Source organism: Electrophorus electricus, chromosome 20 (assembly GCF_041902795.1).
Source record: "Electrophorus electricus isolate QZ-2024a chromosome 20, ASM4190279v1, whole genome shotgun sequence".
Classification (NCBI taxonomy): Eukaryota; Metazoa; Chordata; class Actinopteri; order Gymnotiformes; family Gymnotidae; genus Electrophorus; species Electrophorus electricus.
In genome coordinates this window covers 18117501-18145000 of record NC_137516.1, presented here as the reverse complement: position 1 = coordinate 18145000, position 27500 = coordinate 18117501, and the positions used below count along the sequence as shown (strand labels likewise).

Sequence of the window (27500 nt, the reverse complement as noted above, 5' to 3'; positions counted from 1 at the left end):
CGGGCCGAGCCCCAGCTGTGCCGCAAGCTGGACGGGTGCTGCATGTTCCCTGCTGGAGACGGAGTAGCGAACACATTTACTTTCACAGGGATAACTCCTGAAGTCTGACAGCTCCGTGACTCATCCTATCTCCTTCGCAGTCGGGAAAATTCATGTTCTCGAACATGCACACTGAACTCCAGGAGAGTCGGTGTGCAGGTGTGACGGAAACCAGCATTAGTTACCGTGATTGTCCTCCCTGTGTCGGGCGAACCGAAGCCGAAGTCTTCATATGCTGCTCTTTTCGGGTCACAGGGCACAGTGATGCGACCTTTGACCTGGCTGAGCTTGTGTTCTGCATGTGTTATGTTAACGTCTGTTTGCTCTGCTTCCAGAGACCATGCTGAGCTTTGTGGATGACATCCTCTCTGGGGCCAAGTCCCCCTGCATCATCCTGGGTGACATCCCTGACCCACTCAACTCCATTGCCATGGTGATACGCTGTCTGGAGCCTGACAGCACATACATGTGAGTTTGACACGTTTGGTGGAGGGCCGAGAAGTGCAGACTGCCCTTATGTCCTTCAGATTTCCGAAGCCTGCCGCGTGTGTGTGTTGGTAGACTCGCTGGCACTGCGTCTCGTCTCATCCCAGCGAGTCCTGGCATTCCTCCGTACTTAATCTGACTGTACTTAATCCAGAATGCTTGTTGGGTGAAAAGGCTGTGAATTAGGAGCTGTGATTGTGAGGGAACGTTGTATTGTCAGACAGCACCGCAGTCTTAGCAGACGGACCCGGTGGAATGGCCAAACTGAAGACGTATTGTTGCTGTGTCTTGCACACGTGCGTGTTCACACTGACAGCTTTGAAAAGGTAATCGTTGGATGACCTTTGCTGCAGTGAGCCCCTGATATATGACTACATCTCCTGTCTGGCTGGGTGACGTGAGAAAATGACCAGAAATTATTTACAGAGGTTCTTTCATGTGTCGCCCCCGCGGACAAGGAAGTGCTAGCTAAAGGAATTAGCCGGTGTTACTCCTGTGTGAAGGTTTTCTGTACTTTGATTCGTGATGAGATGAAATAGAAACATTTAACTGTTGAGGACATTAGCGAGTTGTTAATGTTAACGTAGAACAGTGAGTAGACCGCATCACTTCAGCTAGCACCTTATATCGGTTAGCGGTATACACACCTCCTGCAGTTACAGAGGACATTAGGATGGTAACAGCAGAGGTGGCTTAGTGGTTAAGGTACTGGACCAGCTATCAGAAGGTTGCCAGTTTAAACGCCACTGTTGGGCCCCTGAGCAAGACCCTTAACCCGTCATAACTGTAAGTGGCTTTGGATAAAACTGTCAGCTAAATGTTAACATTAGTGTTCCTGCATTTCTGAATGTCTTGTGGATGTCTGACATCTGGTAGCTAAACACATGATCTCAAATGTAAACCATTAGAGGAACACCTGAACACCTCAACTAACTAAAGCTTTATAAATACCCTGTTTCTCCAGTCCCTCCCGCTGCATGAATGGACCAGACCAGTCATATGCTGTGTGTTGGTTGAGTCGCTAACTCTCAGCACACTTGTGTTGACCGTCCTTTCAATCGCAGTGGCTAAAGTGGAAATTCAAAGACCAAACAAACAAACCAGGAACACCCCTTGTATCTCCTGTGCATGTGGTCAATTCAATAAATACATTTTTAAAAATTACTGATTCATGTCCAGGGCAGACTTTCACAGAAAACCATCAGGTCTATGTGGAAACATCATACCGGGACAGTCCAAGGCCCAGTACCTCGGACTGGAGTGTGTTAGTGCTGTTATTGGCATGACTGCCTCTGGGTTTGGCTGTGAGCTTGACTTGGAGATCAGTCAAATGGCAACCAAGCGGTCAGCGACAAACCTCTGCGTGATTCTGAAGCATTACAGCTCCGAGACCCTGAAAACATCACAACTATTTGCACAAAATGTGTCTGGAGCACTTCCTGCTCCTCCACTGCCCGAAAATCATTTGGACCGAGTTCACAGGTTCTGTTAAATTAGCCCCTTACTTCTCTATTGTGTATAATACCAGACACAAACCTGCACAGACACTCACCTGCACAGACACTCACCTGCACAGACATGTTCCTGCACAGGTGTGTCCCTGCACAGGTATGTTCTCTCATGGGGAGTGGCAATGAATTGTGGGATGAATCTCAAGGCTCGCGCGCACAGCTGGCAAAGTGCTTCATGCTTTGGAACGACTTACAAGTGCCTCAGCAGTACGTCTTGATAGCAGAAACAGTAACTGAAAGGTGTGTGTGTGTGTGTGTGTGTGTGTGTGTGTGTGTGTGTGTGTGTCTTCTCACAAGGCAAAGTGAAGGAACACATGTAATATCCAAACCAAAGTCATACAACATCACACTATGACCATGAACACGCTGTCACAAACATAGCAATGTCGTTTCCATGGCGACAGGAAGACAACAAACATGGCTAGAATATTTAAGAGCAGAGACCCAAGGATATGGAGTCTGAGAACACTGACTACCCGGGAAAAAAACATTAGTCTCTGGACACACTGGAAATGCGAAAGTGAGCGTCAAGATTAATGACTGCAGCATTAAAAACTAATTTATGAAAGGAAAAAAAAAGAGGACAAGGTTGTGTTAGAAGAGACGAGTTATACGCCCCCACCAAGCAGACGTGGACGCTGGTCTGGTGACGTAAGACAGACGTTTCCTCAGCGAGATCAGTTTCAGTGGACGTGTGTCTGTAATGACTGCCTGGACGTTCTAGTAAAAAGTTCCTGCGCGCTCACACACACACACACACACACACACACACACATTCAAATACAAATACATTAAAAATAATCATAGATATTTGCATTTGTATGTATGTTCAAGTGTGAATGTGCATGTTTACATGTTTGCACGCATGTGTGCTTGCGTGTGTTTGTGCATGCATATTTGTGTGTGTGTGTGTGTGTGTGTGTATTTGTGCATGCATATTTGTGTGTGTGTGTGTGTGTGTGTGTGTGTATGTGTGGCACACACCTCTGTCTCATACACATGTCTACACCTTTAAAGACTAGAATGGTGTGGTAGGTGGCTGTTGTTAAGGTTGCCATCCACTAGAGGGAACTATAATTCCACGTAGTGTTGCGGCATTACCTGAGGAACACACCAAGGAGAGGCTTACCAGGCCCGCTGGTCCTACATCCATCCCCCAGGCTGCGGGGCGCTCCGATCTGATCCGAGGGGTCTATCACGGAGGTCGCGAGCTGATACGTGGCTTTCCAGTTGTTACTTATCTGTGGGGGGGGGGGGGGGGTTAGTTTAGTTTAGTTTTGTTTATTTGCTTGCATTTCCTGTTTTGCTTATTTGTTTGCATTTCCAGTTTATAACATTCGTTTTAACCGTATGCCAGTTCTGTAATTAACATATACATAAAGTACCACATTCATATTACCATAAAGATGAGCCTTTCACCAGCCAGGGTCTCAGAACAAACCCAAGAATGGACAACATCATTCAGCATCAGTCATCCTCGCAGTCCGCGAGTGTTTTCTGTGGCGTGTAGCTTGGGCGTGTCCTGCTTCTGCTGGTGGGCGGAGCTAACGGAGCATCCCTGTCCGTCGTCACAGGTTCCGACTGTGGGCGGTGGACAACACAGGCCGGCGGTCCAGCCCCAGTGACATCACCATCAAGACTCCGTGTCCAGCTGTGGACGATGTCAAGGCGCAGGGTACGGCCTCCGTAGCCACCGGCCTCGGGCTTGGGTCGGATCACACTGGGCTCAGGCAGGGGTGACCTGGGCCAGACATCACACCAACTCACATGTTTAGTAGCTGTGAAAACATAACAACAGCAAGTTTGACTGCAGGTCAGACTCTAATCTAAATCCTTCTCCGTGTCTGCCCAGAAATAGCGGACAAGATCTACAACCTGTTTAATGGTTACACAAGCGGCAAGGAGCAGCAGACGGCCTACAACACGCTGATGGATGTGGGCGCGCCCACGCTGCACCGCGTGCTCCACCACTACAACCAACGCTACGAGAGCTTCGGAGAGTTCACCTGGCGCTGTGAGGATGAACTGGGGCCCAGGTCTGCTCCCTCTCTCTCTCCCTCACTCTGACTCCCTCTCTCTCTCCCTCACCCTGACTCCCTCTCTCTCTCCCTCACCCTGACTCCCTCTCTCTCTCACTCTTTCTCCCCCTCTCCCTCTCTCTCTCCCTCACTCTGACTCCCTCTCTCTCTCCCTCACCCTGACTCCCTCTCTCTCTCCCTCACCCTGACTCCCTCTCTCTCTCCCTCACCCTGACTCCCTCTCTCTCTCCCTCACCCTGACTCCCTCTCTCTCTCACTCTTTCTCCCCCTCTCCCTCTCTCTCTCTCACTCTGACTCCCTCTCTCTCTCCCTCACCCTGACTCCCTCTCTCTCTCCCTCACCCTGACTCCCTCTCTCTCTCCCTCACCCTGACTCCCTCTCTCTCTCCTTCACCCTGACTCCCTCTCTCTCTCCCTCACCCTGACTCCCTCTCTCTCTCCCTCACCCTGACTCCCTCTCTCTCTCACTCTTTCTCCCCCTCTCCCTCTCTCTCTCCCTCACTCTGACTCCCTCTCTCTCTCCCTCACTCTGACTCCCTCTCTCTCTCCTTCACCCTGACTCCCTCTCTCTCTCCCTCACCCTGACTCCCTCTCTCTCTCCTTCACCCTGACTCCCTCTCTCTCTCCCTCACTCTGACTCCCTCTCTCTCCCTCACTCTGACTCCATCTCTCTCTCACTCTTTCTCCCCCTCTCCCTCTCTCTCTCCCTCACCCTGACTCCCTCTCTCTCTCACTCTTTCTCCCCCTCTCCCTCTCTCTCTCCCTCACCCTGACTCCCTCTCTCTCTCCCTCACCCTGACTCCCTCTCTCTCTCCCTCACCCTGACTCCCTCTCTCTCTCCCTCACTCTGACTCCCTCTCTCTCTCACTCTTTCTCCCCCTCTCCCTCTCTCTCTAGTTTTAAAATCAACAGCATACACAGATCTCACAGATTATTCTAGAACATTGAGAGGAAGGTGAGAGAATGTATAGTTTATAGAAGTCATAACCACAAAATTCAGTTTTTTCCCATTACTAACAGCTAGCTGATGTCCTCAAAACAGCTATTAATAATTGTCCTGCAAATGCCAAATTAAAGATCCATATTTATAGTTGGGTTATTTGTGTTGGCTCAGATCTAATTTAACGCAGTCACACTGATTAGGACGCCTTCTACCTCTGCGGTTCCGGACAATCTGAGGTTGAGCTAGCTACCGTCCAGAACAACCTTGCAATACCTAGCCTGCCATTTCTGAACTGTTGCTCAGTGTTTTCTTAACATAGTCATGTGTTGGACACAAGACCTGCATGTTGCCATGGAAATGCACAGTTCAAGCAGGTGACTTCAGTTAGGAATGTTTGGACACACACCAGCGGCCTTGGTGCGAATTACAGGGTTATTTTTGAAAGTCTTTATTCTGGCACAGTTTACGGCTCCCAAGGAGAGTGGTTTCTACACGCAGTCTCATACAGTATGATAAACGCACTCACCTTGAAGGGATCTGAAGCAAGTTTCATTCTGTCATTTCCAAATCCCAGATTCCAGATAGCTTATCAGTGATTCATTCCTAGTGTGCGTCACACCAACTGCCCAGTGACTCACACGAGTTATTGGAACTGGAGATCATAAAGGAGAACATAAGCCTCCACAGACAGGTGGAGAATTGCTCAAGATGGTTTGGGCTTTGGAGAGGACCTCACACCGCGGTGACGCAGCAGAGTTCTGGAGACGAGGGGCCACCGTCGGACGGGGACCCGTTGACGTCCCCCGCGCTGGACGTGTACCCGAGCTGAAATCCAGGCAGCAGAGACTGACAGAGCGACACACACTTCCCCACAGAAGCAGCGACCAGCCTTGTTTTGATGCTCTTAGATTTGCTCACCATGTGCCCACCATTTAAATGCAATTTGCATTAGCTAGACATAATGCATTTAAATGTCATTTGCATTAGCTAGTCACAATGCATTTAATTGTCAGTTGCATTAGCTAGTCACAATGCATTTAAATGTCATTTGCATTAGCTAGTCACAATGCATTTAAATGTCATTTGCATTACTTAGTCATAATGCAAACCTACAAGTCAACTAGTGGGCACCTACACCTATTATAACTGATGTTATAAACTTGGATTGAGAATGTGTGTGTGTGTGTGTGTGTGTGTGTGTGTGGGGGGGGGGGGGCAGTGGGTGAGTCTTTAGGGCAGAAGGAGTGTGCCTGTTTCCTTCTGTGTATCTAAACTGGGCCTTTGGGGGTTCCCATCTACTACTGCAGCACAGTCTCACCAAACAACAAACTAAACACAGTCTCACAAACACTGAGCTCAACACAGTCTTACCAAACATTGAACTCAACACAGTCGCACTAAATGTTGAACTAAACTGTCTCACCAGTCACATAGCCACACACTTTCTCACCAAGCACTAAACACATTTTCAGCAAACATTGTGCTAAACACAATCTCACAAAACACGTCTTTCCGTGTTCCCTCATTCCTATTCCTGTCTTGCTAATGTCATGAATGGCGTGGGCGCTGTTTGTCTGCCCTAGCTCAGCACAGCGAGGAAAACTGTGATCTGTGACTATAGTGAACCCGTCCAGCCGGTGAACTGGTACAGTAGTCGCGCTGCTGGTGGAATGTTTCTGGAAGACAAGGTAAATATGGCACTGGGTACAGGCTGAGGTGGCGGGGATGTTCCCCACTGGGAAAACAGCTGCTCCTTTCAAATGACTCGGCCAGGGAGTCCTGCCAGTGTCGCGTTTAGGGTCAGTCAACGTTTGGAGACGGTGGTGTGTCTCTGTGCAACGCAGATGAATGTTTTTGCCCGAAGAGTGGATGAGAGAGGAAGAGAAAAAGAAAAGTGAGAGAGGGAGGGAATGAGAGAGAGAGAAAGGTAAAGCTGATGGAGAGAGGGAGAGAGAGAGAGAGAGAGAGAGAGAAAGGTAAAGCTGATGGAGAGAGGGAGAGAGAGAGAGAGAGAGAGAGAGAAAGGTAAAGCTGATGGAGAGAGGGAGAGAGAGAGAGAGAGAGAGAGAGAGAGAGAGAAAGGTAAAGCTGATGGAGAGAGGGAGAGAGAGAGAGAGAGAGAAAGGTAAAGCTGATGGAGAGAGGGAGAGAGAGAGAGAGAGAGAGAGAGATAGAGAGAGAGAGAGGGAGAGAGAGAGAGAGAGAGAGAGAAAGGTGATGGAGAAAGAGGTCCTGGCAAAGTGCAAGAGGTTGAAAACATACCTTGGAAATGAGAGGCCATTTTCCACATCCATATATGCTGGGATTTATGGTGACAACCGTTGCTATTTGGAGCCGAAACCAAATTCACTTGAAAAATTAAAGCATAACAAACCGCAGGGTTTTACTTTTAAGCAAATAAACATCCAAATTCCTGCAACCGCTGAAATGTGGCAAGATATTAAAAACATAAATACATTCAGAAGAATGAAACAGATGACAGCATCTCAGGACTAGACAGGGATATTTTTTATTTAATGTGCTAGCGATTTCTGATATCATTAAAATTCCATCTTAATATTCTGCGAGGTGGTAGCCAAGGTAAATGATACATTTTTGGACTTTGGGTTGTGTTCCTCGGGTGTGTGAAGATGATGGTGGAATCTCACGGATGCGCCTGGACTGTGAGTCGCTAATGAGAGCAGACAGACGGAACCCAGCGTGACCCCCAATGCCATCACAGATGCACTCTGTGCCCTTAAAGCCGTCCCGTTCCTGAGCTGAGTCTCTTTGGGCTTCAGTATTTACACTGTAGCTTCTGGTTTTGGCACGCGGCTGGGGTGAAGCTATGTCCCTGGAATGGGACGTTCTTTCCGTGCCTGTACTATCCAGTTTCAGCCACTTGTTTTTGAGAAGGATCTTGGTGCGGCTCATAGACACAGTGCCTCTTACCCAACCCTATACAGCCTCCTACCCAACACAGCCCACACCCTCCTCCCCAGTCCAATGCATCCCTCCCACCAAACCCAATACACCCCCTTCTCAGCCCAGTCAGCTTCCAGCAAGCAGCGGGGCACTTTTACTTGTGCGTTTGGTTTGCATCTCCTCTGAATTTTTCCTGACTGAGGAAAAAGAATGGCAAGGCCATGACTTTACGACTCAGTGTTAAACAGTGAGTAGGTGCTCGTATCGGAGCAGAAGTGCACCACTAAAGTTGAGAATGGCATGTATCTGTTCTTTTAGCTGTTTCCAGCCTTCTACTGTATTTCATATTTACTATATCGGGGTTTCCCTTTAATCTTTCACTCTTGATCTCTGTCCAGTATTGGGGCTCCAATGGTTGGAAAATTTTAGGTAGTTGAACAAATGTTGTGTTTTCCACTCCTACGGGATCACCAGATGGATCATAGCTTTGAATTCTGTGTCAGCAGCGTAGGTCGGTTACGGCATCACCAAAGTTACGATTTGTAGCAAATACTTCTGGATCCATCATCACTAATGTGGCCAACTTTTGTTGGAGAAAGCAATATGTCTCAGAGTACAGGTTAACACATTGTATTATTAAGTCTTGTTCACGTGTGTGTGTGTGTGTGTCTGTGTGTGTGTATGACTACAGGAAAGCAGGCCTGATTCTGTCTCAGCTTCATGACCTCAGCGGCTGGTGTCGGGGTCTCCTGCAGGGGCCCAAAATTGGCCTGCGGAGAGCGTCTCTCAAATACCTGTCCTGCCGCTACACAGACACCAAGGCCTTTGGTCTCAACTGGGGGGAGCTAGGCCAAGATTTGCGCAAAGCCTGCGAGGAACAGACTCTCCCTGTGATGTACAACGACTACGGCGAACCGAAGGAACTCTGAGCTCCTGGAGGACGGCAGGAAACTCCTTCTCCTTCCTCCCCACAACACCTCAGTCCTTGTGTTCCACAGTATTTGGTTCTAACGTTCCTCCTGCCTCCATTGGTTTTATTGTTCTGTCTGTCAGCCGCTACGAGGACAGAATTCACTCCTGGTTTCTTCTGCATTTTGCACTGGAGCTACAAAGCTAACACAACGTTCTTAAACAGAGACATCTGTACCTGAATCGGACAGATAACAGATTTACAAAAACCGTGTAAAGATATTTCAGGAGACGCTCAACACTGGATGCTTTATGTCGCTTTCATTTTAAAAATTACACTGAACAAAAAATTTACAGTTTGTAGCGTCATGACCTGCTAACAGGTGGTTTCATGCCCTCTGTTCTGTTGTACATTAAAATAAGTAAGAGTTACATGGTAGTACATCAAAAATAACAACACGTTGAAATACAATAACACACAAAAGACAAGACAAATGACACCAATGGGGTGCAGAGATTGTGTATAGTGTAGGATTTAATTGATAGTTAGTATGTCAGATATATTTCACAGTCGAAAAAGTTTGGTTACACATTTCAAACATGCAGAAGAAGTACAACTTCTGATCTGACCTTGGTTTGGATTTCTTGCATTAGTCCTGGTTCGGGATATGGATTACGGCAGGATGTAGTTCTGGAGCGGAGAACAGTGCTTGTAAAGTGACGGCGCTGAATCATTAGCCCGAACGTTAACACGAATGCTGAAAATATTCTGTTACACAGATGTGTCTTCCTACCAGGTCACGAATGAAAGGAGCAGATTCCAGCAGAGTTGTGTCAGGAGCTGTCGATGTGCATGACGATGTGTATCAGGCCCAGAGATGGAGAACCTAATCGTGTTATAACGTTTCTATTTGCATTTCTCTGTGACTTTGTGAACATGAACCCAGCGGATAAGGTGATGATATAAATACATTTGTAATTTTTTTCTGTGCTAGCAAGGCATTGATTTGCAGTACTAATAGCATAGGACGTTTTTTTCTTGGAGAATGGAAATATATGCATTGTTGTCTTCAGGTGATTAAAGTTTTACTGAGTTCTGTAAAGACTGAAGGTGGCGCGTTCATTTTGATTCAATGGCGCGCACGTTTAAGTCCGAAAAACGTGTCAGCAGGACACAGAGGAAGTATAAACACAAGACAGCTATTAAGGCACAGAAAGAAAAGTACGTTTTGTGTCGCTTTCCTGTTCATGCCAGTTTGCCCCTGTCTTTGACCTCCTGTGCAGTGCTCCTCACTCACGTGCTCAAGCCTGTTAGTTCTCGGCCCTTTAACTGTGTTCCATTTGTCTCCGCTCATGTGTTCCGTTACGCGTTCATTTTTAATTGTGTTCTGTAAACAAAGGTTGAATTCACTGATCCATTGATGTTTCCTGCCACATCAATCATTACAGATAGATAGATAGATAGATAGATAGATAGATAGATAGATAGATAGATAGATGCATGCATGCATACACACACACACACACACACGCGTGCACGCACACGCACACACACGCTCACACACACACACACACACACACACACACACACACACACACACACACACACACACACACATACATACACACAGATGAAGCTATATTTTGACATGCAGTGTCCAGAATGTCCCTTTTGTTGGGACGTGAAGAAAGCATTTCCTCATCTGTGTCCAGAAAGCTGGCCCACTGGGAATCCTAAGGAATCTTATTTCGGAGAAGCCAGATTATCCACGTCACGATACGATATGTTTATGTCCCTTACCGAACAAAATGCTTTTCAGCCACAGTTTGCTGATTTTGGAAGCTTGTTTGCGTCGTGACAAGCGAGGAATCTCTCCTCTCTCATTAGAGTCGTTAGTCTCGTAGCACCTGCAGCGTGACGTCCACGTCATCTACCACGCTTGGGGGCAAATGGGGCTTTAAAGTGTATTTGATTTCAGAAGTGGAACCTTTTGGGGGGGCTAAGGGTGGGAAGGAAGGTGTCTGGTAGCGGACCCTCATGAACACGAAGCGATCCGGTTCACGGTGAGCAGGGCTCTTTCCACCTGTGGCGTTTGTTAGACTGCTGAGTTTTAACGTGGATGTATGTGCGGTCAAACCACTAGAGGTTCAGAGAAGCTTTTAGTCATAGTAGTGTGTGTTTCCGCAGATGACGGACACACTAGCGTACACACGTAGATGACGGACACGTATCCTTCTGTTGTGTCTATAGTACACATAGGTAGGGAAAAATGCTATTATGAATTATGTAACTGATGAGAGATAGCAAACATAAATGCTGAAGTGGCTGAATTTCCTAATGTACTGAATGTAGTATTGAACCTGAAGTAACTGTACAGAGCTTTTTTTAAAGTATGTTTAAAAAAAGGTGTTTACCGTAAACTGTCTTGTTAATGTTTCTAATTATTTTTATTCCGAGTAAAGGTGCCCGGAACAGTTTTCCATTACATCAGTGACTGCATGATCACACGACCACACGGATCTTTCTGACTGGAACTGCTTGAAAACTTGTTTGGTCCCACTGCATAAGGCCCACAGCGAACATTTTTAATTAATCTCCACATCATAAACAAACAAACAAACAAACAAACACATTATAATAAATATTCTTTCATCTGCACCATCTGGAGGAAAATGACCAAGTTTTAAGCTATGCTAATTTTATTGATATGACAGTAAAGTTATACTTTTACAGACAGTGTCATTTAAGAATAGGACATCATACATATGTGGCCTTGATTTGTCTCGGAGCATCCAGGCATGCACTGTTGGTTAAGGCTTGGGAATGTTCTTGGGAATGTTCTTGGGTTGGCCAGGATTACAGTACGATACAAGCTACAACACTACTGATACATCATTTGTATAAAACCTTTCATCAATATGGAATAAACATTGAGTTCTAATCGTTCATATGGTGTATATGAATGCTTGTGAGATTAAATGTTAAAACGTCAAATCTACACCTACATTATAGACTTTCTGAATATATTAGTAAATATTTTGTGGATGAGTGTTTAAACAGGGCTTCCCAGGGCCTTCTGTTGTTCGAGGTTCGCGGTTATGGCCACGTGGATTCCCCGTGCTGGAGGCCGGACACTGGAGCTGTCTGCTCAGTGCACCTCGCTGTGTCGCTCGCGGTTCTCACGGTTCTCCTCAGCCTCTGGGTCGCGGCAGGTGCACTCATCCACGTCGCAGTCCACCCCAAACTGGATGACCTGTCCTCCAAATCACATGCGCCACAGTGAGCCACCGAATCTCACACCCCTGTGTGAGCCACTGAATCTCACGCGCCAGAGTGAGCCCCCGAATCTCACCCACTTGCATGAGCAACTGAATCACATGCGCCAGAGCCACCAAAATCTCACGTGCCTACGTGAGCCACTGAATCTCACATGCCAGAGTGAGCCACCGAATCTCGCGCGCCTGCATGAGCAACTGAATCACACGTCAGATCCACCGAAATCTCACGTGCCTACGTGAGCCACCGAATCACACGTGTCAGAGTGAGCCACCGAATCACATGTGCCTGCGTGATCCACTGAATCACACATGTCAGATCTACCGAAATCTCATGCACCTACGTGAGCCACAGAATCACACGTGCCTGCGTGATCCACTGAATCACACGTGCCTGTGTGATCCACTGAATCACATGCGCCAGAGTGAAGCACCCAGCAGTACGGAAGCACTCAGGAGCTTCCGAAACCTTGTTAACCTTGTCAGACATCAAGCCAGGTGTCAGTTATCAAAGAGATACAAGACAAGCTAAACATGTTTACTAGCACACTGATTTATCAGGCTGGGCTTCACGTCGGCAACTTCAAATTTATTACTCGGTGGACCTTCACGCACAGAAAGCAGAAGCTACAGATCAAAGTAGGAATCTTATTGAACGAGGGCGCAAAGAAAGAGGCCTGAGAGGATAAGGGAAGTGTCAGCAACCAGAAGAATGTGTAACGTCCCCCGGGGAGCAGCGGGAGGGCTCGTCCAGGAACAGTGACATCACCACGGGTCCCAAAACAGGCCCAGACGCTCCCTGCAGTGCCAACGGCCACGCGCTGCCACGTTCACATGTTGTTTGAGGCACGAGGTGTCTTGTGTTGGCTAACTGACGGGTCGGAACCCGGTCCGCTTTTCTCTGACCTGCTCAGTCCCGCGATGACTGTGACGAATATGACGGATGTTTCTTTCGGTGTTCAAATGTTCTAAAGTCATCTAATGCAGGAGCGAATGCTAATCCTGCTTGTTATTGTGAGTCCCTGGCAATTTAAGAAATCACACGACATATCGCGTTCGTCAAAGGCCTCGGTAAGTCACGTCGTATGTTGTGCCGTGAGCCTGTCAGACACAGCAGCAAAGATCGATATGAACTCATCTGTCAGCATTCACTATTACCACTAATCCTGGATGCTCATCAATGGGCACCCTTGTCGACGCCTTCGTGGTGGGGGCGGAGCCTCTCCCTGGGAACGGTGTCGTGGGTACTGCTGGAGCCACACTGGCAGGATGCATCACTCATTTATAAAGGCACTGTTTTACAGCTGACTCAATGAGCTCTGACGCATGCGAGCGCCGCCACCCGCGAGCTCTGCTACCGAAAGCTGTCGCACTGAGCTCAGCGCTCCCAGGGTTTGGCCGCTCGCACCGGGGCACCGCAGCAGTGGCACTGATATGAAAGTCTGGCATCCTGCTAACCAGGAAAAGAAAGAGGAGCCACAAAGTCTGGAATAACACGGCACAGGCTGCACTGACGAGAAAACTGCCTCGCCTCCACTCTAATCAGTGTGTTTAAAAGCTGAACTCAAAATGGCCCTCAGAAGAAGGTTTGAACCTACCTTTCCAGTGAGGAGTGTAGACGGGCAGCAGTCTCCTCCGTCGTACTGGCAGTACGCTCTGTTATTGATGCTGTCACACCAACCGTCTCCTCCAAATGGCTTAGGGGAGAGAGAATTAGCTTTAGCGTCTGTCAACAACTTTACAACCCACCAACGATAACAAGTTTCACTTGTGAGTCGCACGCCAGCTGGAATGGTTTTCAACAAATGTTTGTGCGCAAGTTTGCTAAACAAAACCTTCCCAAAACATCGACATCCCTTCTTTCGAATTCCAAATGGTTTCTATCGTCAAGAATATCACCAAATTGGAAAATTGAATTAGCAAATTGATTTCTCCGAATACCCCAGCGGTCTAAATTGATTTCATGCATGGACACTTTCCCCCTCTGGCGTGAGGGGCGATCCCCACTTATCTCTGAATGTGAGAGGAATCTAAGTCTCCTTGAATCCATCCCAGTGGCATTCCAATATGGGAAATCAAGCCAAAACTCTCTTTCGCTCATATGAGAATCAAATTCCGGATTGGTCTTGGCATCTAGACTGTTTGATAATCATGACACAACTTCCTAATGCTCCAGATGTTCAGAAACATTACTTCACCTGTGCAAGACAGAAAATACTATTACAGCAAGGCATTAGATCTGGAATGGTGTATAATTACCAAATTTAATCATGTGTCATAACGACAGTCCCACAACTTAACCTTCAGGTTTTGGCAGCGAAAAGAGCAAACAAGCCAACTTGCCAAGGATTCATTTGGCTTTCCTTAAGTGGAGATATTTCCAGGAGTCCACAGTCCAGCACGGCAACAGCTGCTGGGACCTTGCTGCAGAGTTTCACCCCTTCTGAAGTACACTTAATCCAAAATGGCTTTTCTGCCCTCTCCTGAATGCCAAGCTGTGAGCAGATATCGGTTCTTTGTTCTGTTAAGCTTTTAAGTTCATCCAGTGACTGGACGAGTGATTTATGGTGTGCAACACACGCTGAAGTAAAGAGTTCTCTGTTCAAAGGAAACACTTTTTGTTAAAAATACATTCAAATCTAGTTGTTTGTAAAAACCATACTTCATGTGAAAAGCTGGAAAACAAACAAACAAACAGAACAACAGAAAACCTCTTTTTGCGTTGGGACCCCATTTTACAGTGTGCAGTTTACTGCGTTCTCTGTTGGGGAACTCCACGGGTACGATATCAGCAGTTCCTGAAAGGGTCTTAAATACATTGAAGGTGCATATTTGAGGATAAAATCTCAAGCCAAGACTTGACAGAGGTTTAGATGAGAACACTGACCCATCAGCGAAGGCTGAGTGAACCAGAAGAAGGAACGAATCGCACTTGTTCAAGCCGCAACGCAGGACGACAAAGGTTCCTGATCCAGAGCTGCCGTAGCTGCCGGGCTTGAGCACTCCGTATAAAAACTCCCAACCAGAACCTTATCAGTGATCCAGAATCAGACCCTTTCCCTCTCTGCCTGACACATTTTCAACAATTCAACAAACTATTCGAAGAGTTCCAACTTCTCACGTTACACCACACTCTCAGCAGGAGAGGGATCGAAGAATGCCTTTTTTTTTCCACCGGGTGGTGCGTCATTTAGGTTTCACGTTAGGAAGACACGTCTCCGGTTCACGGTGGGGGTTACAGACCACACGGGTGGCATGGCGGAGGGGGATCTGGTCTACAGCAGAACTACTACCCAAACTTTGAGTGGGGCCTTCCATGTGAGTAGTCAGAAATTGCAAAACAGAATCATGGTGGGTATCTTTGGCAACATTCCCTGAAAAGTGGTTTGGTGGGCATCCGGGGCACAGCTTCAGTGAGCAGGCACTGTGGGCACTGGGCACATGTGGCCAACTATGCAGAAAAGCCTCTAGAAAGCAGAACTTACATTTAAAAAATAAATTAGACCCAATTTCTGGCCTTTTTCATTTCTATTGACAGACAGCTGCAAACATGCTGCTTCCAACGAGTTGGCCGCTCCACTCAGGCTAAATGGGCCTTTTCCACGGAAACGCAGTGCATTTTCAAGAGTCAATCAGAAAACATCTGATACATTAAACACCTCCATCTACTGCTTGTCTGATACATTAAACACCTCCATCTACTGCTTGTCTGATACATTAAACACCTCCATCTACTGCTTGTCTGATACATTAAACACATCCATCTACTGCTTGTCTGATACATTAAACACATCCATCTACTGCTTGTTGTTGCATTAAATACATGTTTGGTTGAACAACAAAATCAAATGTTCACATTAATATATCCACATTGTTGCTGCTTTTTACAAAGTAACAAAAATTTCTACTTCGTGATTGCTCAGATTTTTACAGTATTTTATTTTTACTACATTTTACATTTATAGTTCTATGCATTTGGTTAGTGTAGAGTCTATGCATTATTTACTAGAGTTTACATGTACAGTTCTGTGTATTTGGTTAGTGTAGTGTTTAATGCCGTATTTACTGAAGTTACATGTACAGTTTTGCTTATTTGGTTAGTGTAGTGTTTATGCAGTATTTACTAAGGTTGACATGTACAGTTTTGTGTATTTGGTTAGTATAGTGTTTATGCAGTATTTACTAAGGTTTACATGTACAGTTTTGTGTATTTGGTTAGTGTAGTGTTTATGCAGTATTTACTAGTTTACATGTACAGTTTGTGTATTTGGTTAGTTTAGTGTTTATGCAGTATTTACTAAAGTTTACATGTACAGTTCTGTGTATTTGGCTAGTGTAGTGTTTATGCAGTATTTACTGATGTTACATGTACAGTTTTGTGCATTTGGTTAGTGTAGTGTTTATGCAGTATTTACTGAAGTTTACATGTACAGCTCTGTGTATTTAGTTAGTGTAGTGTTTATGCAGTATTTACTAAGGTTTGCATGTACAGTTTTGTGTATTTGGTTAGTGTAGTGTTTATGCAGTATTTACTAGTTTACATGTACAGTTTGTGCATTTGGTTAGTTTAGTGTTTATGCAATATTTACTAAAGTTTACATGTACAGTTCTGTGTATTTGGCTAGTGCAGTATTTACTGATGTTACATGTACAGTTTGTGTATTTCGTTAGTGTAGTGTTTATGCAGTATTTGCTGAAGTTTACATGTACAGCTCTGTGTATTTAGTTAGTGTAGTGTTTATGCAGTATTTACTGAAGTTTACATGTACAGTTCTGTGTATTTGGTTAGTGTAGTGTTTATACAGTATTTGTAATCAGGCTTTGTCACTTGCATGCATATACTGAAAATATAAGCTCCGCCCCTGGTGAATGTCCTCTCACCTAAACCGCAGACACAGTCAGGCTTCTGTTATTTCATACCCCCCCCAAAAAAAGTGTCAACAAATGTTTGTCCTCTTCATTTTGGCCAAGGTGTGTTGGAGAGCGAAAGTTCCAGTAACCTTATTAGAAGCTGGCTACAGCAGTCCTGCCCAGAAGCCCAGCCCGTCATGGAGCTGACCGTCTCCTGAGCCCAAGGTGCAGCAGTGTCCGCTCAACCATCCAACACGGTTTCCTTTCCTGGACTCCAAAAAGGGTTTTACAAGGTATCCATGAGCTTTGCCCTGACATCCAAGAGATGATTTAAAGCATCAATACTTAAAATGAACTATTGACTCCATGAGTCACCTCCGTATTTTTAAAAACACAATTAACCCCTAGCAACTGTTTCCAACTGAGTTTCCAACTCAGCTCCGAGCACGTGAACAGCACAGACGCTACCACACTGTCGCAAGAAAGTGCCCTCAACAAACATTTTCCCGGAAAAACTATCAAGGCGTCACTAAGTCTTATGTTGCGTTAAGAGAAATTGAGCCTTCGCAGGTCCTGTGTTCAAGATCGCTGAAGCGCTTTCTACTGGTTTACATGATATTCCGTCCTGTCGATCGCACAGGGCCCTTCCTGCATTCTCTGGGATTATTCGGATGTTTTCTGTTACAAAATTCATTACTTGTTGTTGATGTCTTTCAAGGTTCATGGCACGAGTCAAAAGTCTGCCTTATTTTCATATTAAAAACATTGAAGATTCTAAATGAACTGTGCCGCCGACTACCAGCAGGGGATGTCGTCGTATCAAAACCAAAGCAATGATAGTCAGGGACGTAAACAGAGAATACTGAGTGCTGACCCGGGGCAAACATCTCTGTATCACCAACATGTAGAGTACCAGAACACTTTAGTGTTCAGGACACCGAGACAGCGGCATAGAATCTTCAGCAAGGGAAGTGGCATCTGGATTGGGCCTGGCACAGTGCATCAGCGCACACAGTGTCACCATGTTGTCATGGAGGATTCAGTCAAAAGCAACCGTTTTGCTTTTCGGAGAGAAGCATGAAGAAGAGCGAGGGGCGCTGGAAGGGGGATGGAACACTCTTAATGTCCGACAGCGTCTCCGCTGAGCCGTTCCAGTTCCACAGACGGTTCCAGACAGCGTTAAAACAGGATGAGTACCACGTCAAATCTGTCCACCGTCCTCTGAAATGACGCCAAAAGCTACATACTCAAATGTATTCATTTTTCTCTGCATCAACATATTGACAGAATTATCACATTTTTTCTTCAGTCTCTCAGAAAGGATATCAGTTTGTGAACACAGTCCATTATGCTGTCGGATACTATAGTGGTTTTCCTTGGCAGAAGCAACTGGCACAAGAATTCCAGCTATGCCTTGGATATTTGTTTACTGGTAGTTACTGGTGAGCTCTCTCAGAGAAGTAAGGGCTCATAAAGATATTACTGCAGTGCTATTGTTCTGGTACGAAGCCGCTGGCACATCCGTTCAGCCCCCGACGCTTTGTTGTGCAGCACGCCGTGCACCAAGACCTGCACTGGGCTCTGAGACCACAGATAAGTGCTTTTCCCATCTCTGCCAGTATCTGGGGAAGTAGCAGCCAGAACTGTCAGAAACCTGAAACACACTCCATGAAACACACTCACTGTTTACTCTCGCAAATTGGCAATTAATCAGTTTAACGGGTGGGGGGGGCACCTTAGAGATTTAACCAAATTATGAAAACACCAACTGTTTTACTGTTTTATCCGTCATGATGGGAAGGTATGTTACTCTCATCCCTGAATTAAAGACCATTTGCACTTTGTAGTGTCTGATTTAATATGTCCATCGGTTCCAGGACTTCCTTCAAATTCCCCGTGGCCAACTGACCCGCATGCACGCCGATCAGATCATACATTTACCCTGGCACTTCTGGGTCGAAGAGTTAGTGCACTGGAGGACAGTGAACAGGATTCTGTGAGCTGAGGCTCGGTAGAGGGAAGGAGGAACTCCGTTCCTGTATAAACCGCGTTCTGTGCGGGTGGTACGACTGTCGTCGGGGCACTGTCATTTTCTAACGAAGCAGTGTCCGATTGCTCTTGAGTTTTGCTCTTGGCGGTGAGGAGCATCGGACACCTCCATGAGGAGGCGATGTGGGAACTCTTTGGCTAAGATCAGCAGCTCGTCATCAGCGTGAGCGGGACGCAGCAAGGTGCCGAGTAATTAATTAATCCCCCGCCATGACTAAAATAGCTCAGCTAAACCCCGCATGTCTCCTGCCAGTCACGCTCTCTGCCTGGCTCATATTCCTTTCAGACTACAGACATTCACAGGACACGCTGTCTCTCCCAGGGCTGTTTCTCTCTCGGCTAATCAACTAATCAACGGTGGCGTTATCTCTCACGGATGATCCTGGACCCGTCTCAGCCGCGCCCTCTGCGTGCACGTCTGCCGGGACCCTGTCACACAGCAGGCCCAAGCTTACCATGGCATGCACATCAGACCAGGCCAACGCATGCATGGCCCAGAATCCCTTCTGCTCCCAGCCCACCCCCCCCAAAAAAACCACTCTCCAGAAAACCAGAGGCGTAGCAGGAGTCGGAGGAGCTGAAAGCTCTGATGGTGTTCCTGCAACGACCCTTTACGATCACGGACTGTTCTGGAGTTTTATGGTGCTTGCTTCCACTAAAGCAGTTATGACAATGAATTCCTGCAAACTGAAGAGCGGGAAGACTGACCTCGCAAGCCTGAATGCAGTGAATATTCTCCGGGTTTGGATGCCACCTCATTGTGCCCGTGCACACAATGCTCTGGAAACACACACACACACACACACACACACATCCTGTGAATATTTATTGTCTTCACTGCAGCTCTGTACTAATATGTAAAAACAGAAATTCATCTGTATTGCAGAGTATTTGTACTGCTTATTTTTGTCATGTGAGCTGTTGATAAGTCAGGAACTGCCTCCTCCGGTGTAAAGGCTCAAATGCTACACTAACTGAACCTAGAAGAGCATTCAGATAGGCAGTGTGTTTTAAGCACGAGCTCTTTCCTTGTCTGTCTTGTTTGGACAGAAAACCCATCGATTTGACACAAATTTGCTATACGGTCCCGCGTGTGGAAATCGGAACCGTTCCTGGGGAAGTTCTCGCCGTCAAAATTTCTGGAAACCAGACTCTTATCTCCACTTCATCTTCCACTGTGACCTTCTCTGCATCACACTTACTCAATCCAAGAGGCTGGAAGCATTCCTGAAAAGCACACTCAATGTAAGGGTGCCGGAGTTTGATTCTAAACAGCGAACATGAAAAAGTCCGCCCAACACCTCTGGAGACAGATCGCTCGGTGTGTGGTATTTTAATTGTCTCCTGTATAAACATTTCCCCTGAAAATTACTGGCGTTACAAAACACTACGGAGACGGGGAACGACGTCAATGAAGAGGGAAACTGAAGTGAAGGGTGAAAGGCCAGCTCATCGCTCAGACTTGCCAGTAACGACTGGTTATCAGTGCAGTTCCAAACTATTCGGGTTGAAACTCCTTTGGTTGTTTGGCGCCTGGTAGGGCCACCCAAACATAGATCTGAGTGTTTTATGTTAACCTGCTGGCCAAAAGACCTCAAGCTACGGAGGGCGAATCGGGGTGAAGGGGTTGGGGGGGGGTCCGTGGGGTCCGGGGGGGGGGGTACATTTAATCTTTCAACATCCCTGAGATTTGTAGAGAATTTTTTGCCTGTTTTGAAGGGAAATGCTGGCAGCGTGGCTGTGCACGGGGGGTGAGGTTACGTACAGGGACAGTGCCTGGTCCCCCATCACAACGCTCCGGTTAGAACCGATTTTCACATTTTGTGCAGGCAGTGTTTTCGACCCTGATGAGTAACAGCTGAGGACAGGCGAGATGCATTCATTTCTGAACTGTCTCTCCTCTGCGTCTCTGCAACTTACAGACTGTTTTCTTAGACACACTGCAAGCTTCCTGGTTGCGTTCGGCTCCCGACATCGGGCGCAGCCAAATGGTCAGAATAGTAGCAGGATGAGAAAAACGAGGTTGTTTACGGAAAGGATGGAAAGACTTCAGTTGGAGAGCGTTTGGAGCTTCGAGGACAACCAACCGACGGTATCAAATAGCGTGTCGGTTACCTCACCTGAACCCTGGTTGGGAGGACCCAGTGTTTGAGAGTTTCAGCCGTGGAGTTAGTGGCCAACACCACAGGGTCACTCAAGGGCACCGTGCATGTTGGGTAGCAGACCGCACCTGCCGCAACACAAAGCAAGCTTTGCTCCAGGGCTCATTTGCATCTGTTGAATATATTCATGTAAACACATTGGAAAAAAAACCCCCCAAAAAAAAACCCAACAAACAGGCAGTGCTAGCAGTCATCCGTGGCTAGAGGATCAACGCCAAAAGTGTTAGTGCACAAGCAGCCTGGCCATAATTACACTTCCCAAGAAAGTGTAGTCTTGTTGTAATACTACAAAGTGTTAATCTGGAGTAGGAACTATACCGCACAACCAAACTGAAAAAGAAAAAGAGTACAGGACAATGTAAACATGTTCCAGTTCCTCCAGAAGACCAGCAGTGATGATCACAGTGATGCTATATGCAAAGTTGAATGTGATCATTAATAAGTGATTTAAAAGTGTAAAAAAGTATGATTCCTAAAGGAGTGGGTCTGTGTGTGTACTCACCCACATCTGAGCCCTCGTCACAGGTGTGTTCCACCTGGTTGAGCTCCCCAAGCGTTGGACACGCCCCCTCAATCTTCTCACACATTGAGAAGTCTTCAGTCCAACTCCCGTCTTTGGTGCAACGGATTGTGGACTGCAGAGAGAAAAAGCTCAACAGATCTGCGTAACACGGAGCTTTTCATGATACATGAAAGACAAAACTAATAAAGGATATGTGGTGGTGCACTGGAAACATAGTAACTGCACTGGAAACCCATTAACTCCACTGGTAATAAATGAACTCCACAGGAAACACGTTAACTGCACTGGAAACACATTAACTCCACTGGAAACACAGTAACTGCACTGGAAACACATTAACTCCACTGGAAACACAGTAACTGCACTGGAAAGACACTGGATACACAGCCCACACTTACCCTCTCTGTAGGGTCCGGGCACTGGAGAGTGCACACACTGTCAAAGTCCAGGTGGTTGGTGCAGGTGTACATGCCCTGGAACATAGGAGGCAAGGCAGGGCAGGAGACTGGCGAGCAGGAGCCATTCTGCCACACACCTCCCTCTAAACACTCCAACCTCAGTAACTTCCTGCAGCACACACACACACACACACACACACACACACACACACACACATCCGCACATCTCAGCGTTCCTGACCCTGATCGCATGGCGGTTACGTGGGCACAGTGCACCCATGGCCAACTGGGCAGAGAAGCCTCTAGAAAGCGATGTTTGTATAAAAAAACCAAAACATCAGTTATTGTTTTACATTTAATAAACAAGCCGTTCACAGTTTATGGTCACTTTCATCTCTTCTTTCATTCTAGTTAAAAATACAAACAGCTGCAAACGTGCTGCATCCAAAGCAGCTCTGCTCTGCTTAGTCTAAACAGGCCGTTACCATGGAAACATGCAGCGTGTTTTCAAGAGTCAATCAGAAAACGTCTGATACATTGAACACGTGCATCTCCTGCGTGTCTGCTACATTGAACACGTGCATCTCCTGCGTGTCTGCTACATTGAACACGTGCATCTACTGCATGTCTGATACACTGAACACGTGCATCTACTGTATTGGGTTGGTGCTGGTCTTGAGCTGTGTTTCCTCATGTTACTGAAAACACAAGCTCCAACCCTACCCCCATCCTAACTTAACCTGACAAGATTACAAGAATCTTTCAGGGAAATCTTTCTTCTCTTATAGTTGTTCAAACAATAATGTTTGCATGTTTTCCTCTCGTAATGGGAACATTTGGTTCCCGCAAAGAGAGCAAAAATAAACATTCATAAATCCTGTACTTGCCATCAGCAGTATGGCATACGGGAGCTGGGATCAGAGGTGCTTGCTGCTGTATCCACGTCTATTATTAACTCCTCATTCCGTTTGAGTCCAGCACTCGGAAGCCTTTCCAAGCCGGAGAATAACGTGCACTCCCGCACAACAAGCATTACGGGAGAGATTCCTGCCAAACTCCTGGGACACACCATCTGGTACAATTCATTAACCATCAAGTACTGACGTCCAGAGAACTGTTTACTCACTGCTTATACACAGAAGCGAAATGATACCTGCCTTAATTATTGCGTAACACTTCTCTTCAGAGAGTCATAAAAGCTGCACTGTGGACTCATAGCGGAATGTCTCCGAGAGCAAACATGTCGAGATTATTAATACCCAATATTAATAATGTGTTTAAGAGCGTTCGTCAGACCTGCCGGCTATCTCCTGCAGCCGGAGTGGCCGATTAAGTGCTTACTAGCGTGTTAAATGACCCAGAAAGCTATAGCAGCTGAAGACACTTGCCCTCGCTGGCATTACGCGAAGATCCACTGTCCCAGACTGACTGAACACGTGCCGTCTGCTTGGTCAGATTGAGCATCCATCAGTAAATACAGCTGACTTAATTACAGAGACATATGGTGAGATCTCGACCTTCTCAGAAACATGTGCACCACTTAAACAGTGATAAAAGCAATTTTCTTTATATAAAGCAGGTTCAAAACCCATTTAAAAACGTACGTACAGCCAAACTACAGAAGACAACACGTCAAATATGATGATGAACAATGCAGCACATACAAAAAAACGAACCAGCATGTAAAGAAATCCCACTCACTTCCTTGTACGTTTGCTGATGGTTCCAGCGACGTAGTAGCCTGGGTTACATCTGTAGCGACACACAGTCCCCACATCATGTCTGCTGCCCTCACACTGGGGCATCACGAGGCTGGCATTGGGCACAGCTGGCGGACCCGGGCACTCAATCTTACAGTATGCCTCCGGGAAGGACCAGAGGCCATCATTAAGGCACACCAAAGCATCACTCTCGCCTGGGCACAAATCACACATCATGGCTGAAAACCAGGATCTTAAAATGCCGTTCGGTGCTACAAAACCTTCTTTGCTGTGTTTTCTAGATACTTGTCCGCATACTGTCAGCATAGTCTTTTGTTCCCATGATTAGGCTGGCCACTTTAATAACCGCTAAAAGGAGGACATCTGACCCCTGAAAAGGGGGACACACCAGACGCAGGGATATGACACCACAACAAAAAATTAAAACTTTCTAGTTAGCTAACAGATCTCGGAATCTGTAACATAAATGGTTTTACCCACCAAACCTGGCACCTATTTGCAGTATTGAAGCCTGGTAGAGTGTACTATAGTAATAGGAATAGTAGTGTCTGTCCAGGTGTCCTGCTGGACAGAGGACAGGACACCTAAAAAACCAACTAAAGCTGGACATCTGGGCCACCATACCTGTGTTACGTACACACAACTACATGTGTGTGGGGTGAAGAAGTGAAGATGAGACAAAGTGGGTAATGGAAGATGGAGAAGCAATTATCGGTTTTGACTGAAATCCAGTCATTTTATTTAAGATGTTAATGAACATTACGGAACGTCCTGCTAGCATGTAGCTTGTGTGGCGTAACTGAAACTATTAGATGGTAAAAGATATCTAATTAGGTTTTGTTAAAAGTACTTAAGCAATTTTATTGCTTAATCAAACTATTGAATCTCTTTTATAAAGTCAAACATAAGACAGAAAGAAAAAATGAATCTTTAGGAGCAGTTCAAAGCGCAGATGACGTGGTCCAATTTAGCAACACCAAAAATGGCAGCAAACACTCTTCTGTTCTTTTTTCAGTGTGTGTAAAACTGCCAGCCAGCACTAGTCCTTAAACCACAGACGTGTAAATAATAGCACCAGTTCAAAGCAACTGGCCTTGATATCGTAAATAAGGGCTCAGAACACTGACGGAGTTAAAACCGTGTCAGCAATCACGGCCTTCCATGTTGGCTGTGGGCTGATCGCTCACGGCACCACTGGAGACACAATAAACACAACAAAAGCAATTTTTCTCAAAAGCGACTGCTGAAGTTGACACGCTCTTGTATTAGATGTGCATAGTGCAAGTTAAACAGTCTCTAGATGTGATAACCAAGTATCCGGTTTCATAAATACACGTCTGGGTCCAAACTGCTTAGAGATGGGTCCAAACTTCAGTACGTTACGGTAACACATGCACGAGGAGACACGGATGCCCCGCAACACCACGACTGACAGGCTGACACACACACACACACACACGATTTAATCGTGAGGTAATGGAGTCAGAACTGGAAACCTTTTATTCTGCTGAGTGGTAAAAGAAAAATAACGTCCAATACATTCTGTGTGTTTGTGTGTGTGTGTCTGTGTGTGTGTGTGTGTGTGTGTGTGTGTGTGTGTTGGGGTGGCGAGGATGGTAGGTAGTGGACCACACCACTGTGAAACACATGTAGGGGGGTGCAATCTTTTAAAACTTAAAAACAAATTGTTTTTCATCCAAAAGTTCTTTCAACTCACAATTATGTATTTTATATTTAAAATCATATATTCAGGGGGACAACTCTGTTTTAGTAGGGGGCGGGGTTTAATTCGGGGGGCAGGGCTGTATTAGGAGGCGGGGCGAGGGGAGTGGCCTCTCTGGCTCTGGTGGCTGTTGTGTGGTTGCCTCGTGTGCCACCTGCACGCTGGCCTCCTGTGGACGGCCAAACCACGTTTTCCTGTGTACACAGGCAGAGAGAAGAGGATAGCGGCCAGACGACCTCATTTACATACACACACACACACACACGCACACACATCTAAAATCCCCAAGCCATATGAAAGCAGACAGCAGACAGGATGCATAAAAATATGTTTTGGAAACATAAACCATGCCCCCTACCCCAGCTTACACAAGGCAAACTGCAGTCTCAGAGGGTGAAAGGCAGAGTGTGTAACCGTGGCGCACGTTACCTTACACTGTAGGACAGGTGAGTGTGTTACCTTGCAGGACGGCTGGGGCATTGCAGGTGAAGGTACAGCGTTTGCCAAACGTTGTGCCCCAGGGGCAGGAAAAGCTGGCAAAGAAGACCTGAGATTGATCAGGAAGGCCACAGTCCACTGGCTGACAGCTGACCACACGGTCCCAGGTCCCATTCACACACTCCAGCTCTGTCTTGCTCTGAGATGAGAGAGAGAGAGAGAGAGAGAGAGAGAGAGAGAGAGAGAGAGAGAGAGGGGTACCATGTTCAGCTTGACGGGTTATCCATTCAAATTCAAATGTCTACTACACTGTTTGGTTCAACTGTCTCGGTTGCCAGGGAGACGGGGATGCTGTGGCCGCACCTGTCGAGGGCGAATGGCCGGACCACTGAGCACACTGAGTGTGTATCCACGGCGACAGGTGACAGAGCAGTGCATGGGCTCCTGGCTGGGTTTGCAGTCAACAGACGCATGATCGACATTCACTGCTCTGCAGGAGGCCATGCTGCAGGGATTTTGCACACACACACACACACACACACACACACACACACACACACACACGATGAAGTGTAGACATCATGCTTGTGCACTCTGTGTACCATGCCTGACACCTGGTGCACCTCATTAACAAGCCCATAACGATCCGGGACAGGTGAAGCGGTGGAGATTGCGGCGTCACTGGGACAGGTACGGGAATAGCGAGACACTTGCATCCGTTCCCATCGGAACGTCTCCAAGAGCTTTCATTTGGATGCCCTGCGTCTGTAAGTCTGTCTTTGATTGTTCAGATCGACTCCCATGTCTCTGCTAACCTTGCACTGACCTTTCCGGAGACCCTCACCTTATGGAACTACCATCAACGTTTATCCAGTCTGTTTCATACTGCACATACTGTTTGGATTATCTGCCTGCCCTGTGTGAGCTGCTGAATTACACAAGCTCTTGGCACCGTGGTGGGAGGATCTGAGTTCGTACAAAGTCTTCTGATATCTTCTGTCTCTCTCGCTAATAACAGCCACTGCACATTGGGACTGAGTTGTCTGGTCAGTCAGTGTTAAGCAAAATGTTAAAATTTTCAGTGTACATTGTTGCAACTGAATTACAAATCACATTTGTAACGTAGTCAGTGTATGTTCACCTATATATGTGTGTGTGTGTGTGTGTGTGTGTGTGTGTGTGTGTGTGTGTGTGCGTGTGTACATGTGTGTGAATATGTGTATGTATGGCTATATGTATGTGTGTGTGTGTGTATGTGTGTGTGTGTGTATGTGTGTGTGTATGTGTGTGTGTGTGTGTGTAGGCGTGGGAGAGCCCACCCTCAGCGCACCCCGTGAGGGCGAAGGCACTGAAATTGCAGAATGTGCGCAGGGCGACGCCCAGCACAGCCACGTGGGGCGAGAGGAAGCCCAGCTGCACCCAGGCGGTCTTGAAAAAAGGTCGGCTCAGGTTATGGGTCACGTTCACCACTAAGGGGTTACGATGGCATGACAGCTCATAGGTACCTGCACGCACACACACACACACAC

At 46.6% G+C, this 27500-nt stretch overlaps 2 protein-coding genes across 7 annotated transcripts in view; one reads left to right on the top strand and one right to left on the bottom strand.

Annotated features, from left to right (window-relative positions):
* Nucleotides 1-9933, top strand: part of astn1 (astrotactin 1) — a 194933-nt gene extending 185000 nt beyond the window's left edge. For all 4 annotated transcript variants that reach the window (XM_027011360.3, XM_027011363.3, XM_027011361.3 and 1 more), the window contains 4 exons: nucleotides 375-507; nucleotides 3611-3711; nucleotides 3889-4072; nucleotides 8613-9933. In XM_027011360.3, coding sequence (XP_026867161.2) covers nucleotides 375-507; nucleotides 3611-3711; nucleotides 3889-4072; nucleotides 8613-8850 — 656 coding nt within the window. In that variant the 3' untranslated portion in view covers nucleotides 8851-9933. The remainder of the gene's footprint in view (nucleotides 1-374; nucleotides 508-3610; nucleotides 3712-3888; nucleotides 4073-8612) is intronic.
* A 140-nt stretch (nucleotides 9934-10073) lies between these two features.
* The window catches only part of pappa2 (pappalysin 2), a 40929-nt gene continuing 23502 nt past the window's right edge, over nucleotides 10074-27500 (bottom strand). The window contains exons 14-23 of one of the 3 annotated variants that reach the window (XM_081703793.1): nucleotides 27302-27476; nucleotides 26335-26476; nucleotides 25993-26170; nucleotides 23791-24004; nucleotides 22090-22258; nucleotides 21671-21803; nucleotides 21127-21236; nucleotides 19715-19786; nucleotides 13705-13803; nucleotides 10074-12089 (exon numbers count right to left, since the gene is read on the bottom strand). In XM_081703793.1, coding sequence (XP_081559919.1) covers nucleotides 11928-12089; nucleotides 13705-13803; nucleotides 19715-19786; nucleotides 21127-21236; nucleotides 21671-21803; nucleotides 22090-22258; nucleotides 23791-24004; nucleotides 25993-26170; nucleotides 26335-26476; nucleotides 27302-27476 — 1454 coding nt within the window. In that variant the 3' untranslated portion in view covers nucleotides 10074-11927. The other 2 variants (XM_035536496.2, XM_081703794.1) reach the window with 2 other exon arrangements.